At 56.0% G+C, this 17,260-nt stretch overlaps 1 protein-coding gene across 2 annotated transcripts in view; it reads left to right on the top strand.

Moving 5' to 3' along the window:
* The window catches only part of CANT1 (calcium activated nucleotidase 1), a 30,357-nt gene that overhangs the window by 744 nt on the left and 12,353 nt on the right, over window positions 1-17,260 (top strand). Inside the window, exons 2-4 of one of the 2 annotated variants that reach the window (XM_032429481.1) lie at window positions 8,600-9,252; window positions 11,173-11,376; window positions 12,280-16,010. In XM_032429481.1, coding sequence (XP_032285372.1) covers window positions 8,622-9,252; window positions 11,173-11,376; window positions 12,280-12,650 — 1,206 coding nt within the window. In that variant the 5' untranslated portion in view covers window positions 8,600-8,621 and the 3' untranslated portion in view covers window positions 12,651-16,010. Of the gene's footprint in view, window positions 1-8,599; window positions 9,253-11,172; window positions 11,377-12,279; window positions 16,011-17,260 lie in introns of those variants that run through there. The other variant, XM_032429479.1, reaches the window with a different exon arrangement.

Raw genomic sequence — 17,260 nt, 5'->3', positions numbered from 1 at the left:
CGAGTGCGGGACACCTGCCCTCCCCCCCCCCATGAGTGCGGGACACCTGCCCCCTCTGACTAGCGTGGGACATCCCCCGCTCCGACTCAGGGGACTCCTACCCCGCTCTGACTCTTTCCTCCTCTGACTTGAGGGATTCTTCCCCCTCTGACTGCCGTGGGACAGCTTTGGACCCTGGAGGACTCCTCCTTTCCCTGACTCGCGGGAGTCCAATCCCTTCCCGCCCCCCCATGATCACCCCTTCTGTGATTGCCGCGGCTCTCCTCTCCCACTGGGGAGCCCTCCCCTCTCAGTGTGGTGCGTTGTCACACCTGCAGCAGGCCAGCCTCCCCAACCCAGGCTCACGTGCCTTCCTGTGGCAGCCAGACTGTCCACCCTCCTCCCGCTCCTCCGTCTGGCCTGATCCTCTCATCCCTGGGCTGTGGCGCCTCCTGCTCCATCCTCGTTGCTTGGTGCCTTCCCTCTGCCCTGTGTGTCTCCAGGCTTGGCGGGCCCCGGGGCTCGCAGTCACTCTCCTGTCTGCCAGGTCCAGCCTTCTCCCAGGCACCTAGTGTCCCCGGGAAACCACCGTCTCCTAGCACACCAGCCTCACTTGTCACTGTTGTCCTAGAGTGCATGCTTGACTCCTGGCACGTTTTCCACAAAGCGTAGGTTCGGGAGCACGCGTCTGCTGATGTCAGCTGACTCTTGCTGGCTCCTCCGTGTAAGGACCAAAACTTGGCAAGAGCATAGGGCCACAGGAGAGTCCGTGAAGAGGAAGCAGGTGCTGCAGCCTGTCCTTCCTCTCCCTTTTCGGAGCTGTACGGGACAGATCCCCCCCCCCCCCCCAGCTCCCAGCCCCACCCAGAGGCCGCTGAGCAGGACAGTCCAGCCTGGACCTGAGGGCTCCCAGGGCCCCTCCCTGACAGCCTCAATCAGCCTTCTGCTCTGGCCTCCAGGGCCGCACTGAAAGATACACTGATGGGCCATCTTCTCCCCTCTGGACGGGGGCGGGTGTCTCACCCTGGGCGGGGTGGGCTGGGGGAGGGGCAAGGACTCCCTGAAGCGTGCGTTTGTTCAGGCGGCGGCCTGGAGACTGAGCAGTCTCGGTGTTCTCGCTGGACCTGATCATAGGAGGCGTGTTACGCCCCAGGGCGGTGAAGAAAGTCCTAGACTTGCAAGTGTATAGGAGCCACTTTGTGTCCCCTATGATCCCTCAGTCGAGGTGTCCATCTGAGCATTTGATGCCTTCTGTAGCCAAAGCCTTCTTCCCCCTAAAACTGTCCCCCGACTGTGGTTCCGGCCACACTTCCACGGCCACAGCCGGGTAGTGGATGTGCTGGTTTCAGCTGTTGGTGCAACTGTGCACCTCATCCGCGCTGCTTCCTGAGCCACAGAGGTGATGCGGACAGACCCGGAGTGTGACGGGAGCAGGCCTCGCCCTGGTGGTGTGCCCCCCCATTCCCTGTGTGTGGCCTCTGAGGTGGGCTTGGGCAGGCTCACAAGTACCCAGCCCCTTTCATCTGAGTCTTAAGACCCTCTGGGCAGCTGTGTGGCATCCTCACGGCAGCCGCCTGGAGCCGCTATGCAGATACCTGAGTGTTTCCTCTTTCAAAAACAGCATCTCAGATCTGAGACAGCGGTCCAGCATCCTGAAATGGATCAGCACCGTGACAGGGACGTCATTTCTGTATCGTGTAGACATTTGTGGAATGGTACCTGGGACACTGGAGGGAAAATTTAACAAGTGCTCTTTTCCTTTCACTAATACTCTGGACTGTGGCTTTAGGACTTTAATGTGGATTTTCCTTCTCATGAGACCAAGACAATTATTTAGACAAAAACATCCTGATAATAGGGAAATCTGGGAAGATGTTCAGTTTTTCTCTTTGTCTATGTTTCTTTTGACTCCTGCTTGTTTATCTGTAACAAGTGCAGTCATCACCTGGAACTCACAGCTTGGGGTTCCCAAGCAGAGTGCCGCTGCGTCCATGTTCACCCGGGGACATGCCGTGGGGAACGAGGCATCACGCAGACCCTGAGTGACAGTGTGGAAGTGTCAGATCCCAGTGCATCAAGAATGGCTGCAGGGGGTCCTGCCGGGCTGTGTGCGTCCTGCCCTGCTGACCGCTGTGTCCGAGGGCCCGGCCCTGGGGAAAACAGGACAGAAGATGGGTTCGGGCAGGTGCAACCCCACTGATTTGGGTGGATGGTGGAATTTTTATTGTGTCCCCTTATTTTCAGGCTCTCTGGAAAACAACCCTGATAATGGGGAGTGTTGTTTGGGATGTGGCTTTCGACTGGAAGGGTAACTTTTTGCTGAAAGTCCTCCTGACGTATAATCTTGACGCTACAACTTCACACACAGCCCTCCTGTGATGTAATAAATGCAAACGGTGCCGGGCTCTGGAGCTGTGCCACCCACGCTGTGGACAAAGCTGTGCGTGGGAGGTCCAGCCCCTGGGAAAGCTGGACATCCTTTCCCTGTCTCCCTTCTGTGGTTGGCAGAATAACAGCCCCCCAAGATGTCCACGTCCTAACCCCCAGAACCTGCAAGTATGTGACGTGACAAGGGGGGACGAAGGTAGCAGATGGAAGGAAGGGTGCTCATCAGCTGACCTTGAACTAGGAAGCGCATCCTGGATTATCTAGGTGGGCCCAGTGTAATCATGGCTGGAGGAAGTAGAAAACAGAGGCAGAAGAGCAGGGGTGGGTGTAGCAGAGAGACGCAGAGACGCGATGTTGCCGCTTGGCAGGTGAGGAGGGGCTGCAAGTCAAGCACCGCCCGCACCTCTAGAAGCAGGAGCCGTCCAGGAGGAGGGTTCTCTGTGGGAGCCCCTGGTTTTAGCCCAGTGGGGCCCATCAGACTTCCGTCCTGCAGGGCTGTGAATAAGTGTGTGGTGTCCGGCCGCCGCATCTGCACGGAGTGCTCACAGCAGCGGTAGAAACCCCACTTCTCTCAGGTGCTTGGCTTATAAACAAAACACAGCTGAAAAAGAAGTTATCCTGAGCTGTGTTTAACTTGCTTCAGGAAGCGGTCATGAGTACCTGGTATATGCAGAGTAAGGGGGCGGGAGGTGCGGAGTCTCAGCCGTTAAGGAAACTGCTATCTGGGAGGAGGACCTCAGTTAGTCCCTGAAGGACAGACTTGGCTAGTGTGACTTGTTCCTTCCTGGTTTCCTTCTGCTTCTCACCCCCGTCCAAATTCGAAATGAAATTTTCAAGTACAATACAGTCTTGGTGAGTCCAAAGCAGGAGAATGCCTTGAATTGGGTAACATTTTCGCGGAGCCTGGCCCGCAGTGGGTGTTTGATGTTCACTCCACTGAGATACACCCACACTCTTGGAGCCTCTGAAGCCCCGGGCCTCTGTGTCACTCTGACGAGCGCAGGGTCAATAGCTGAGCTCTTTCCTCTCCAGCCAGGAAGTGCACGTAGGCAGAAAGCAGAGTGGGGACTCTGACCTGCCTGCCGTCTGGACATGAGCTCTGGAGGACCGTTCAGTTCACAGACCGCGGTGGGGAAGGGGAGGCAGCCGCTGTGCAGGACGGAGGGCCTGAGGAGCCCAGGCACGGTCTGAGGGGGGAGGCAGAAGAGGCCTCCTTATCTCAGTGCTGCGCTCTTGCTTCCTGCCCCTCCTAGATCCTGAAAGGGAGGAGTTTTACTCTAGCAGCTGCCGTTAAACCTGCTTGTTCTGCCACCTGCCACACCTGAAGGAAGAGGAGAAGGAGACCCTCTAGGCTGTGGGCTTTGTCGGGAATGGCTGCCACCTTTCATTCGAGCCTTCTGTAGAGTCCTGTGGTGGGTCTAAGGGTGGCCTGAGAAGGTAGGGGTGGCCGCTCCCTCCAAGGGCCAGGAGCGTCTCCCTGGCAGTGCCACTCCCCTTGGAGTCCAGGGACCCACTTGGGAGTGGAAAGACACAGGGTTACACCTTGCTGTTTCAGGCCTGTGTTATAAGGAAGTACTGGTGAAAGAAACCAGAAATGTAGGGGTGTCAGTGAGCCATTCTTGACACCTGTCTGAAAAAGAGGGGGTGGGGAAGGCAGTTGGGCCTGGAGCAGCCTGGGTGGTGGTGGTTCCTCTGGGTGGCTCTTTCCAGGGACCTTGCCCTGCAGCTTGGCTTGTGCAGGAGAAAGGAAGCCAGCAGGGGTGCAGTCCCCGGGGGATTCTGAACGGCAGAGAACTGGTTGCAGGCCCACCTGGACAGGCGAGTGTGGCCAAGGAACCCGTGACGTTTTACCGTAGCAGCTTGGTTCTAATTTTCCTGGAGATATAAAGTCAGCCCATTAGGCTGCAGGTGGTGGGGCTGACAACCTTCTTGTCACAATACAGCAAATATTTAAACTGCTTAGAGCTTTCAGGGGTGTGGGCAAGGAGAGAGCTTCACATGGGCCCCTCTTCTGGGAGCAGCTTTGTCCATTTTATACTCACCTTCACTGGCACATTTCAGTTGGTGTTCATGGCTGGAAGTTTGGAGGTGGGGGGGTTGGTTTTGTTTTTGTTTTTAAATAAAAACACAAGCTCTTGTTCTGCACAAGACAGGCAGCTCACCGTCATCTGGGTGTGAGCCAGCCTGGGGTTGTGGAGAACAAATGGGGGAGTTGAGGAGTTTGTCCTTTAATGGGACAGCTTTGGGATCTGGCAAAGAACTTTGATCCAGATTCACTTTTTAGAAAAATCATTCTGTCAGTTGTGTGTAGGATGGATTTGAGAGGGTCAGACCAGGGACCTGCACACTTTTTCTGTGGAGGAACAGGTAGTCCATATGTTCAACTTCGCGGGCCGTAGAGTCCTTCACATTGCGGCCATGCTCCGTACGTACAGGATGGGCCAGCCCCTTCTCCTCAGGTTTACTTACAAAGCTGGGCCCTCCGGGCAGGTGGGCAGAGGTGCTAGCGAAGTGATGAGGGAAGCGGGCAGACAGGAGCAGGCCATCTGTGCCGCGTCGTGCAGCGTCTGACTCAGCTGGCTGCGCGGCTCTGGGCACTGTTCTGTCACAGTTTACATGCGAAGGAGCTGAGGCCCAGAGATGCAGCTGGAGCAGCTGGTGAATGGCCTAGTGCTGGTTGGACCTGGATGGTCTAGATCACCAGGGGCCATGGTGGGGTGGGACCCAAATCCGGAGCCGGGGTACAGACCACACCAGTAAGGGCGCCTGGCGCCTGCTGGGATGTGAGGGGGCAAGAAAGTGATCCAGCTGTTCCCTAGGATACTTTCTGAGGTCTGGGAGTGCCCTTGGCTGGCAGTAAATTCCTGAGGGAGCCCGTTCTGGTGCCTGCAGGCAGACGAGGAGGCTCAGCAGCTGGGCCTGCTGGGCCTGGAATTCAGGGGACAGGTGCAGGCTAGGAAGGCGTGGGGAGCCCTCACTGTGTGGTTGTGCCCCTGGAGATGGAGATCATCTCAGGGAAGATTCAGAAGAGGTGGGTGGCGGGGAAGGACCTACAGCGTCGGGGGCTGAGGAGAGACAGGAGGAAGAGGATCTGGGAGAGTGTCACTGTGCAGTCTCACAGTCCCTGCTGGCAGGAGGTTTAGCCGTGGGACATGGAGCATCCTGGAGGGACCGAGGGGTGGTTGCTCTTCAGGATGGTGAGGGACGGGGAGGGACCAAGGTGTCAGGGGTTAGGGGTGGTTCTCTGTTCACTCACGGATAATCACTCATCTACAATATTTATTGGGTGCTTTCAGCATACCTGAGAGTATAATCTGGGATCAAATGGCCACTCAGGTGGCAGATTTGGACACGTATGTAGAAGGTGAAGGAACCAGAAGAGCAGGCATAGCTGAACTGTCCCCAAGCAGCAGGATGGGGGCTCTTTTTTCCCGGAGCGCCTGGACCAGGGCCAGGCAGCCTGATGCATGGGAGGTGTGGCCCTAGGGGCTCCACCCTCGGTCCCCACATCATCTGCGGGAAGCCAGCGGGCAGGAGATGTGACGAGATGACCAGTGGCAGGATGGCGACTCAGGAACAGAGAGGGGGCAGACCAGGGTCAGTAGGACGACACATCAATGATGACACCAGGCCACCACTCCGTGTGACAGCCAGGGGCCAGATGCAGGGCTGTGGATTTGCGGTCTGACCGAGGTGGGGCCTGGGGCTGGAGCTGATGGGCTGTTGAAGGTGTGGGCGTATTTGTCGTTCCTTCGGCAAATGTGTGCGGAGTTTCCACTGTTGGCCCCACCGTGGGCCAGGGGAGTAAGCTCGCAGTGGGCCAGTCCCTGCCCGGTGGCGCTAAGGCAGAGCTGAAGTAATTACGTAAGTTGCAGAGGGCGGTGAAGAGAAGGAGCAGGCTGCCATGCTGGGGAGTGGGCAGGCACGCGGGGGCCAGCCCCGGGGGGAGCGAGCAGCCAAGTCTTCCTGAAGGACATCCAGAAAAGAAAGTGAGGCAGCCGGGCAGGGGTGCATGAGGCCCGCGGGGGCGGTCGGCTGCAGAGGAGCCGGCTCAGAGGGGTGAGGTCCCGGCAGGGGCCCCATGGTGGCGAGGGTTTACTCCTATAGCACACGGTGACGTGGTCTGATCTGCTCGCGTGGATAGCAGGGGTCGCTGGCTGCGGGGGGCAAGTAGGTCAGCAGGGAGGGGCGTGGCAGCAGGTGAGGGGGGAGACCGAATCAACAGGCCTGCTGTCAGAGCAGCTGCTGTGGAAGGAGGGGGGGGGGCCATGCCTAGGGTGCTCAAGGTGCTCGTGGTTCAGAACTTTTGGTCGCAGTATAATCTCACACAAAAGGGGCATCTCCCAGGGTTTCAGTGAAAGTTTTGCCCCTGGGCACCTGCGAATGTGGAGGCTCCCCCATCACCAGCACTATTCCTGAGGGGAGTTGGGGGCGAGGAGGTGTGGGGAGAGGGAGTAAGACTTACTTGGCAGTCGTAAGTTCTGAATGCATTAGGAATCCAGGCAGAATTTGGAACAGGAGGTGAGATGTCGGAGTTGAGAGCTCAGCGGCCACGTCATGCGGGAGGATGGACGCTGGGTGGCTTGGGCCCAGCCGTGGTTTGTGAAGGCCTGGGGTGGGGCGCAGCAGAGGAGGGGCAGCGGCCGGGACCCCTGTTTCCCAGCCAAGAAGGCTCAGCCACCAGCTCTGTGGCCACAACCGAGCCAATTCCTGGGAAGGAGGGAGCCCTCGCCCAGGAGGGAAGCCTGGGACCAGCACCTGAGGTGAGAAGCCGGAGAGCTTGCCGAGCCTGCCCCACCCCCCACCCCCCGCATGGCACCCTCCTGGCGCCTTGATCGCTCCTTAGAGGTCCCTTTTCAGCACCTGATCCTATGGTCAAAACCTAAACATCTGTCCAAAAGCAAGAGAAGAGAAGGGCTGGCTTCCACATGGAACCGTTGCCATGTTTTTCCACCCTTGGCACCAGCGGCCTGTGGTGTGGACGGGAGCTCCTCAGTGGCCCCCGCAGGCGGGCTGCATGGACTGGGGCACAGGGGAGGGGCCCGGGTGGTGTGGAGCTGCCCAGTCCCCGCCCTTCCCCGCTGCCGCCTGGCAGTAAGAGGACCATCTGCCCCTCAAGTCCCGCTGTTGGTTGTTTGGGGGCAGGAGGCAGAAATGCCCCCGTGGTCCAGCCAGGGGACTGTCTTAGGCCGGGACAGACTGAGTGACAGCTCAAGCCAGAGCCTGAGAGGCGCAGCCCAGGGCTGATGCTCCGCTGATTCTGCTCCCCCAGCTTGGCAGCTGCCCTGAGACAGACGCTGGCCTGGCGCCACTGTGGCCACGCCGGCCAGGCTGCGTGGTCTACGCTGGGGACGTGAGTGGGGGGCAGGTGGTGGTGCAAAACCGCACTTCCCGGCCGCCGCCGCCCAGCTATGGTGCTGCACCTTGGGAGCGGGGCCAGGGGCCCAGGCCAAGCCAGGCCCCGGGTGAGGCCAGCCATCCTTGGGGGCCAGTGTGCTGATGCTGGGCTCCAGGCTATGAGGGCCGGCCAGACGCTGCATTAATAGAAGGGCGCCAGAGGACAGACTTTGTCAAAAACAGAAGTATTTCTGTTTAGCTTAATCTGTTTTATACTTATATTAATATTACAGAAGCCTAGCCCAGGAGGCAGTCAGGCCTCACTGGGTGAGCCCACATCCGCTCTGTGCGCTGTCCTAGGCGCGCAGGACGCAGCGGAGCGCGCTGATAGCTACGCAGCGGGATGTTGCCGGGGTGGCAGATGCTGAGGAAGGCGATACAGGGGTGCTGTTGGGAGCAGAGCCCTCAGGGAGAGCTTCTCGGATGAGGTGACATTTGATGAGCACACACATCTGGGCCCTCTCTGCTGCCCTGTCCTGTCCAGACCCCTCAGCACCCCCACTCCCTCCCTCACCTGCTGCTGCTCCCTCTTTCTGAGCTGGTAAAGGACCAGCCTACGCAGAACTTGCCCTCACTGAGCTTTCTATCTTGTCACTTGAGACAGAGGAGATGGAATAATTTTGCTTTGGAGAGACTTCTCACTCTACTGAATAAGAGTAAATAAAGATACTGCTAGAATCAGGGTTTAATTAAGCCAAAGAAGTAATAATGGCCACAAAGTAGTGGCCGTGCAGTTCTGGGTAGGGCAGCCTTCAGGCCGTGCACCTTCAAGTAATTAGAAAGCCACTGTGCTTTGCAGGTCGCTGACCCCTGTCCTCTCTGTCTGGGTGCCCAGGTCCCGCCTGCCCTTCAGTCTGATGCCCGTCCAGCCCTCCAACCACCTGGAATGGAATGAGCCTATGCACTCCCTCCGGATAAGTGTGGGGGGCCTTCCGGTGCTGGCGTCCATGACCAAGGCAGCAGACCCCCGCTTCCGCCCCCGCTGGAAAGTGATCCTGCCATCCTTTGTGGGCGCTGCTGTCCTCTGGCTGCTGTACTCCCACCGCCCACCCCCAGGCAGGCCCCCCGCACCCAACGCCCACAACTGGAGGCTCAGCCAGGCACCTGCTGACCGGTACAATGACACCTACCCCCTGTCTGCCCCCCAGAGGACGCCGGGTGGGACTCGGTACCGAATCGCGGTTATTGCTGACTTGGACACAGAGTCTAGAGCCCAAGAGGAAAATACCTGGTTCAGTTACCTGAAGAAGGGCTACTTGACCCTGTCAGACAGCGGGGACAAGGTGGCCGTGGAGTGGGACAAAGGCCACAGGGTCCTCGAGTCCCACCTAGCTGAAAAGGGGCGGGGCATGGAGCTGTCTGAGCTGATTGTCTTCAACGGGAGACTCTACTCTGTGGACGACCGGACAGGGGTCATCTACCAGATCGAGGGCACCAAAGCCGTGCCGTGGGTGATTCTGTCCGACGGTGATGGAACCGTGGGGAAAGGTAAGTCGGGCCCTCTCTGTCTCCCGGCTTTGGCTGGGGTGTTGGGGGACAGGTTCGGGTTGACTGTCTGCCAGTTTGGTTTGCACACATGTGTGGTAAAGCATTCACACGACCAGGAGGAGGGACCACCAGGTAGAGCCATCTCCCTCCTGCTTCTGACCCACGGCCGCCCCACCCCAGGGCCAGCCTCACACCAGTCGTCTCCACAGTAGGAGCTTGTTCCTAGAAGACTGGCCGGGAAGCGGGTCCCTTCCAGGACAAGTTTGTGGGCCCTGTCCTCTGCCGCTCTCGGCGCTCCTGGGAACGAGTCCCTTCTTATATCTTCAAAGGTATCTTCAGAGCACGCGGGATTGACAGCCCCCAAGCGTCTTACCTTTAAAGCCATGGTGTCAGATTGCTCCCATTTTGAACTGAGACTTTATTGGTAACCGTAGGCAGTCTAGCACTCCTTTCTGAAAACACAGCAGCAGGAGGGTCTGTGCCTGAGTGGCCGTGACTGCGCCCGAGTGGGATCCGAGCTTGGAAATCCTCTGTGACCCACTGCTCTGCCGTGTGCTGGGAAGGAATTACCACTTTCAGGCAGCGGGGAGCACAGAGCTCCAAGAGAGAGCCAGAGTGGCTCCCCGGATGGGGAAGGGGCAGGGAGGCGCTGGGCGCGGGCGGGGGGAGCTGACAAAAGCCTCTGTGCTTGCCCCCGCTCCCCGGGGGCGGGAGGTGTCTGCACCCTCCAGGAAGCTAAATGCTGCAGGCCTCTCTCAGGTTATAAAAGCAACTAGCTGGGCCCATGAGGCACACGCTGTCTGCCAGCCCTCCCCGCGGCGAGAAAACCCCTTCAGTGCTTGCCCACACCTGGGGCAATGGGCAGGGCACTATCTGGACCAAGTTTCAGAGAAGATACTGGTTGCCCACTTCCTGCCTTAGTCTGTCCGCATTTATGGGCAGCCATTGTAGTTCTGTTCTTCCCCCTTGGATCAGGAAGAAAGCAGAGGCTTGGCTTGTCCTGTGGTCAGGTCATCAGAAAGGATGGAAGGCCTGATAGTGGAGAGGGTCTTTTCTCCAAAGTGACCCGGGGGAGCTGGCAAGGCCCCTGGGACCACACGAACTCAGCAGGTCCCTCCAGAGCCACCTGCAGAGAAGCATTCTGCAGGCTGCTGCCATTTCTCGGGGCAGGCTGCAGCTCTGGGTCTTCAGGACCAGCAAGAAGCTTGCAAAACATCTGGGAAAGCAAGCACAATTTAGAACACAGGGTGCAGGGGGATAGCATCCCACACAGCCTGAGTGCACTGCAGCTTTCAAACTGGGCTCACAGCAGATAAACCTGTCTAAGAGGATAAATGCACCGATCGGAGCGGACTCTGTGAGCCCCCACCAGCCCCTTAGCTCCGGCTACTGGCACTTCCCCTGCTCTCAGTGGGCACCAGGCACGGTTGTGAGGAAACGCCCTCTGCCGTAATAATAACCCCAAGCGCTTCCTCTTGCCCTGGGTTGGAGGTGATCCTGAGGTTGGGGCATACAGCTTGAGAAACAGAGCTTGGGGATCAGAGGAGATTGACAAGTGGCTGGCGGGGCCTTTGGGAGTGGAGGGGTAGGTGAGGGGCTAGCAGCAGGAGCCTTTTCAATCAGTTTGGGAAAGGCTGTTCCAGCAGAGGGTTCCTGGATCGAGTGGCCAAAGAGAATGTGACCGGTCCTAGAGGGTGGGGAGGGGGGAGAATAGAAGGCGGAGGGAGGTGCCCAGCTGCTGACCCTCTGGGGATGGAGCCCTGAGCCAGGCTGTCCTGCCCCCCACCCTCTCATCATTGCCTCGTGGGAGGTCCATCATGGGTGACCTCTGATGCCCAAGGCTGCTGGACCCCACAGGAACCTGGGGAGCCGAGGGGTGGCTGTCCTCTCAGGCACGCCCCCTTGTCTCCTTGTCCCCAGGCTTCAAAGCTGAGTGGCTGGCTGTGAAGGACGAGCATCTGTATGTGGGCGGCCTGGGCAAGGAGTGGACCACCAGCACAGGGGAAGTGATGAACGAAAACCCCGAGTGGGTGAAGGTGGTGGGCAGCAGAGGCAGCGTGGACCACGAGAACTGGGTGTCCAGCTACAGCGCTCTGCGGGCCGCTGCAGGGATCCAGCCTCCAGGTAAGGGACTGGCCCCGCCTGGGGGGCATCTGACAGATGCTGGTGTGCTGCGCGTGCGCTTCCTCCGAGCGTTTGCTTCAAACCACGGCAGTGTCGTTTCGGGCTCAGTTTTGGTGATTTCTGTCTGTGATGACTGCTCCCAGCAGGCCAGTGGCTTCTGGGGACAAATGAGCCATTTGCTCTTCCTTCACTCGCCCCGACAGATTGCCTCCCGCTGTCTCAGACTGCAGCCCCCTCCTGCCTGAGCTCTCTGGCTGTTCCCTGAGGGCGGGGCCTGGGCCTCGCCCCTGACCCAGTAGAAGCCAGGTGGACAGGGCTTGGGCTCTTCGCCTCGCCTTCCAAGAGTTGTGGTTTGTGGTGGGGAGTCGTGATGCTCGGAGCGGCCAGGCAGCTCTAGGCTTGGGGAGCATGAAGCTGAGGACATTGCTTCACCCCCAGATAGAGGGTATGCTACTTCCTTTTCAACTTGAAGGCAGCCTCTCCCCCAACCCCGATCTCTGCCTCGCCAGTCAAACCCGCTTGTTTATCTCGCTCCCTTCCCCCGGCCCGCCCTCCGTGTTCCTTAGCACCAGGGAGGCGGGAATGCAGACAGAACTCATGGCCACAGGTGACCAGAGATGGGGCGCCAGGGACAGAACGGCCTGTGTGGTCTTTGTTACTCTGGGTAATCGAGAACGAGGACAGGTGGAGAGGCCTGTAGGACAGAGGGAGGTCTGAAGAGGATCGAACGGGGACGCTGCCCCAGTGGACGGGACGGGCCACCTCACGGCGTCGGCAGCGGGAAGCCTGTGCGGGGACGGAGGGGCTGCAGGCGGACGGTCCTGCGCACACCCAGTCGGCGGCGGGGCGGGGCCAGGCCCACCGGGTGGGCTGGTGACCTGTGGGTCTGTCGTGTGTCCCCAGGCTACCTCATTCACGAGTCTGCCTGCTGGAGTGACACGCTGCAGCGATGGTTCTTCCTGCCGCGCCGGGCCAGCCACGAGCGGTACAGCGAGAAGGATGACGAGTACAAGGGCACCAACCTGCTCCTGAGCGCTGCCCAGGACTTTGGCGACATCTCCGTCAGCCGCGTGGGGGAGGTGGTCCCCACGCACGGCTTCTCCTCCTTCAAGTTCATCCCCAACACTGACGACCAGATCATTGTGGCCCTCAAGTCTGAGGAGGACAGGGGCAAGATCGCCACCTACATCATGGCCTTCACACTGGACGGGCGCTTCCTACTGCCAGAGACCAAGATCGGCAACGTGAAATATGAAGGAATAGAGTTCATTTAAATTTACAAAACGCAAACTGGCAAGGCCCAGAGGTGGACAGTTTTCAGCTCCATCAGGACTCGAATTTTATAAAAACCAGAGGACTGCACTTTTCTTTGGTGTTTTGTTTTGCTTTTTTTTCCTTTTCGAAACTCCGAGGTGTGTGCCTGATTCAGGGAGTTCAGCCCCAGGGTGCCTGGAGCGGCGAAGCCCAGAGTCCTTGGAGCTGGGAAAGGGGCCTGGTCCCCACAGTGCACTGACCCGTGTGTGCACTGCCATCTGGTGGTGGGAGCTGGTCCCTGCAGGAATCCTAAGCTGGGACCCTTCCTTTGTAACCCGGCCTCGCCCTTCTTCCATCCGACCTTCCTTTCTCCTCTTTCTGTTTGTTCTTCCATTCAATAAATGTTTCTTGAGCTCCTACTATGTGTCAAGCACTGTGCTCCCTCTGGGAACGAAATAGCGAGTCTGAAGTGGACCTGCCCGTCAGGAACTCCCAGGCCACCTCCTTTTCTTCCTTCTTCGTGAACTTCGTGCATTAAATCCACTTCTCCAAGTTCCTGGAAAAGAATCTGTCTACACTGCAGAGAATTACAGGGCTGTGTGGGTGAGGGCAGGCCTCCAGGGACGCATCTGCCCAAATTCTGCAGGAAAGGACACAAGCTTGCTCGTTTGTCCTCAGCCTCACATCAGACAGTCTCCACTTCATGTGACCCACTCCAGTTTTTCCCTTCAGGAAAATTCTGTGGCCATGCAGCACTTTGAAGTTGTAATTATTAACTTATTTTAATTAAACCAATTTCCTTTCTCGGAATCACCAAATCTGATCACACAGAGAAAAGTCCCATTGTTAACAACTTCATTTCCAGCGGTGGAGGAGATTGGAATTAGGTTCTGACAGTTGGTAAGACAAGTTTTTAAGCGTTTCCAAGTCCTTGGTCAAAGGACACAAAGGTAAAACATTGCTTTTTATGAGCAACTATCAGAAGTTGTCATGCCTTTAAAGACTTCCACAAATGATTATCTTACTTCCTGACCCAAGTGGCACCCTACATTCTGCCACGCCCGCCCTGGGTCCTGGGCGCTGCCACGCCCGCCCTGGGTCCTGGGCGCTGAGCTCTGTCCTCCGGGGGTTAGCAATGACGCCCGCCTGGCCTGATGGCTTCTGTCCCCTGACCTTTTATTCCTCCTTCTCTGGGGAGCTTTGAAGTCTTTTCTCTGGAAACTTGGCACAAACCCTGCTTGTCTGCGTCCCTTGGCCTCTTCTCCATGCTCCAGGGCAAAGGCAGAGGGTTTAGGACAGGTCAGCCAGGACTGGAGCCAAGAAGGGCCCCGCCATCAGCCCCCAGCGCCCCTTCCCTGAAGTTCCCTGTCCCCTCAGGAGGATGTGGGGTGCCGTGGCCCGGGAAGGGCCATCAGACTTTTCTCACAGACTCTAATGCAGCTGCTAGGAAGGAACCCAGTGAGGATCCCTTTTGCGCTGCTGTGTTTCTTCCAGTATAAAACATCTAGCAAAAGAATGTGACACGTTTCTCTGGAACTCGGCTCCTGCTGGACATAGCCTGGAAGGCCCGAGTCTTTTCTGACTTCGCCTGGCCGGGCTCCCCAACCCACCTCCTTGATAAATGTCACTGATGTTGGGGCTGTGAGTTTTTAAGACACAGGCGAAGTGAGGAAGGTCGGAGGACTTGGGACAGTCACTCAGTTGAGACCTGTCAGCCACGGCCTAGGTGCCCCGAAGAGCATTCTCACCATCAGTGATTTTCGACTCTTTTAAAGCTAGACATTTTTTTGTTTCTCTATCTGCTGCTGTCAGCATAATGATTGTGTTCCTTCCAACTGGAGCCATTGTTTTGTAAACAATAAAGTGCCAGAGGGGACTGTGTGTTCTCTTTGTCGCCTGGTCTGTGTTGGCTGGGGGCCAAGGGCCTGTGCGGCTCACAGAAGGGTGCGCTCTGTCCTTCTGTTTGGGGCCTGGGGTCTGACATGCCATGGGAGTTCATGGGACAGGCACCATCGCAGATGGGGAAAGACTTTTCTGGAAAATGAATCATCCAGTCCCGACTTTTCCTGAATCTGAAGAAGGGCTTTTGGTCGTGGTGGTTAAGAATATGACTGTGAAGTCACTCGCAGGCTCCAGTCCTGGCCCTGACACTGCACTGTGTGACCTGGGACAGCTTATCTAACTTCTCTGTCCTTTGCATTCCTCATCTGTAAAGGGAAGATGCTGTCGTGAGTAGCCCCTGATGCTTAGTGTGCACTCGCCCGGTCTGTGGAGCGCTCCGGATGATTGGGTGATGAGGAGGATCCCAAGAAAGAGGTCTAGACCCGTTAGGGCTTCGTTAGTGTGGCTGTGAAGCTGCAGGGATGAGACCATTCCCAAGGGCATGCAGGATCCTAGGAAGCTCTACATCGAAACCTCAGGAGCACTGGAAAGGGAGGGGCTGATGAAGAAGAGAGGCCTAAACTGGAATAGGAGGAACCACGAGAGTGTGATGTCTTAAAGCCAAGTGTGCCCGCAGTTCCTTTGTCTCTTCAGACCCTCCCTTCCCCTTCTCCTCCCCTCCCTGCTCTGGTCCCCAGAGACTGACCTGAGTGAGCCTCACCTGTGCCCTCAGCAAAGACCCTGACTGGCAGGAGGGAGGAGGATGAGCTGGGGGTCCCCGATTCCCTCCCGCAGGGTTGCCTCCGGCACGATCTCGCGAGGCAAGTCCCTTTACTCTCAGCCTATGCTCCAGTGACTGCTCCCTGCCCTCATCCCTCTGGCCTGAGAGTGGTCCGAGCTCCAGATACCACTCTACCCCTTGTGGTGTCCCTACCCCTGCTCACTCACACCTTGTAAATAGCCCCTTTCTTAAAGCCTCCTTAGTGACCCCAATTCGGAGCCATCTGTTTCCTGCTGGGAGCCTAACCCATCAAATACTGCGGGGAGGTCAAGTAAGAAGATCTGGAAGTATCTGTGGACTGAGCAACGAGGAGGACCTGGTGTTCTTGGCAGTCCTCGCGAGAACAGTTCCAGGAGAGCTGTGAGGGAGATGCCAGAGTGTGTCAGCCTGGGGTGGGACCAGACAGGGAGTTGCCAATGGAGGAGCAAGGAACTGAAAACCAGCCCTCGGCCCTCTGAGAAGCCATGAGCCTCTGGACTCACACGGGTGGTGACTTTGGCCCACATGGTACTCTCATCTGTTCAGCACATAACTGATCAGCAAAAAGAAAACTCCCAAAAGCCACATTGGAACTAAGTGAAAAAAAGTGACATTAATTTCTTCCCAGATGTTAATCCTGTCATGTGCACTTTAAATTGGTAAGTTTCAAAGTAAATTGTACCTTAATAAAATTGTTAAAAGGATCTAAATAAAACAAAAATAAAATGCCTTCACACAAAGAAAATTCTGAGCACAGATGGTTTTACTGGTGAATTGTACCAAAGATTTAAAGAAGAAATTATACCAAGCCCACACAAAATCTTCCATGATTTTGGACACTTCCCAACTCATTTTATGAGGGCATCACTATCCTGATACCAAAACCAGACAAATATATTACAAAAAAAGAAAAATCTAGACCAGTATCCCTCATGGACATAGATGCAAAAATTTTTGGCAAAAGTTTAGCTGGTTGAATCCAGCTGTATATAAAAGTGAAAATAATTCATGAGAAAGTGTGATTTACTCCGGAAATGCAAGGTTGGTTTAATATTCTAAAACCATTGTAATCCACCACATTGACAGACTAAGAAGGAAAAACCATATGATCATCTCCAAAGATACAGAAAAAGCATTTGACAAAATTCACTACCCATTCATGATTTAAAAACAAGCAAACAAAACTCTTAAGCAAACTAGGCAAAAAAGGAACATCTCTAACCTGATAAAGGGCATCTGCAAAAAACCTACAGCTAATGTCATACTTTGTGCTGAAAGACTGAATGTTTTCCTCATATGTCTGAGAACAAGGCAAGAATGGCCACTTTCACCACTTCCCCCCCAGCATTTAACTTCTTATAGTGAAATCGTTTTAAACCACACAGATGTTGTAAAACTCAGTATAGCTCTGTTCCCTTCATGCAGCCTTCTCTGGTGCCAACACCTTACAGTTATCACGACTGTGAGCACAGTGATCAGACCCAGGAAACTGACGTTGCTCTCATCGCTTTTATTCACAGTCGTCTGATGGGATGTCCCAGACCGTGCAATTAGCCAAGGAAAAGAAAGTCATTCAGACTGGAAGAGAAAGCGTAAAACTGTCTTTATTTGCCAATGACAAGACTGACTAGATAGAAAAGCCTAAGAAATCTTCAGAAAATAGCTACCAGAACTAACAGTTGAGTTTAGCAAAGCTAAAGGATGCACAGTGCCCATACAGAACTAAGTTAATTCTGTGTAGCTACAGTGAACAATTGGAAACTGTGAAATAGATATAAATAGTTATATATAAACATGTGCAAGATCTATAGACTGAAACTGCAAAACACGGATGAGATCAAAGCCCAAATAAATGGAACGATATACTGTCTTGATGGATGAGAATACTCAATTTTGAGATAGAAAAAGTCAAAGGACTTCTACTATCTGGCTTCTGGACTTAATATATATTAAGCTATAAGCAATCGAAGCTGTTGTATTGGCAGGACA

Source organism: Phoca vitulina, unplaced genomic scaffold (assembly GCF_004348235.1).
Source record: "Phoca vitulina isolate PV1807 unplaced genomic scaffold, GSC_HSeal_1.0 scaffold41, whole genome shotgun sequence".
NCBI classification, from domain to species: domain Eukaryota; kingdom Metazoa; phylum Chordata; class Mammalia; order Carnivora; family Phocidae; genus Phoca; species Phoca vitulina.
This window is presented reverse-complemented; position numbering and strand designations above follow the sequence as displayed.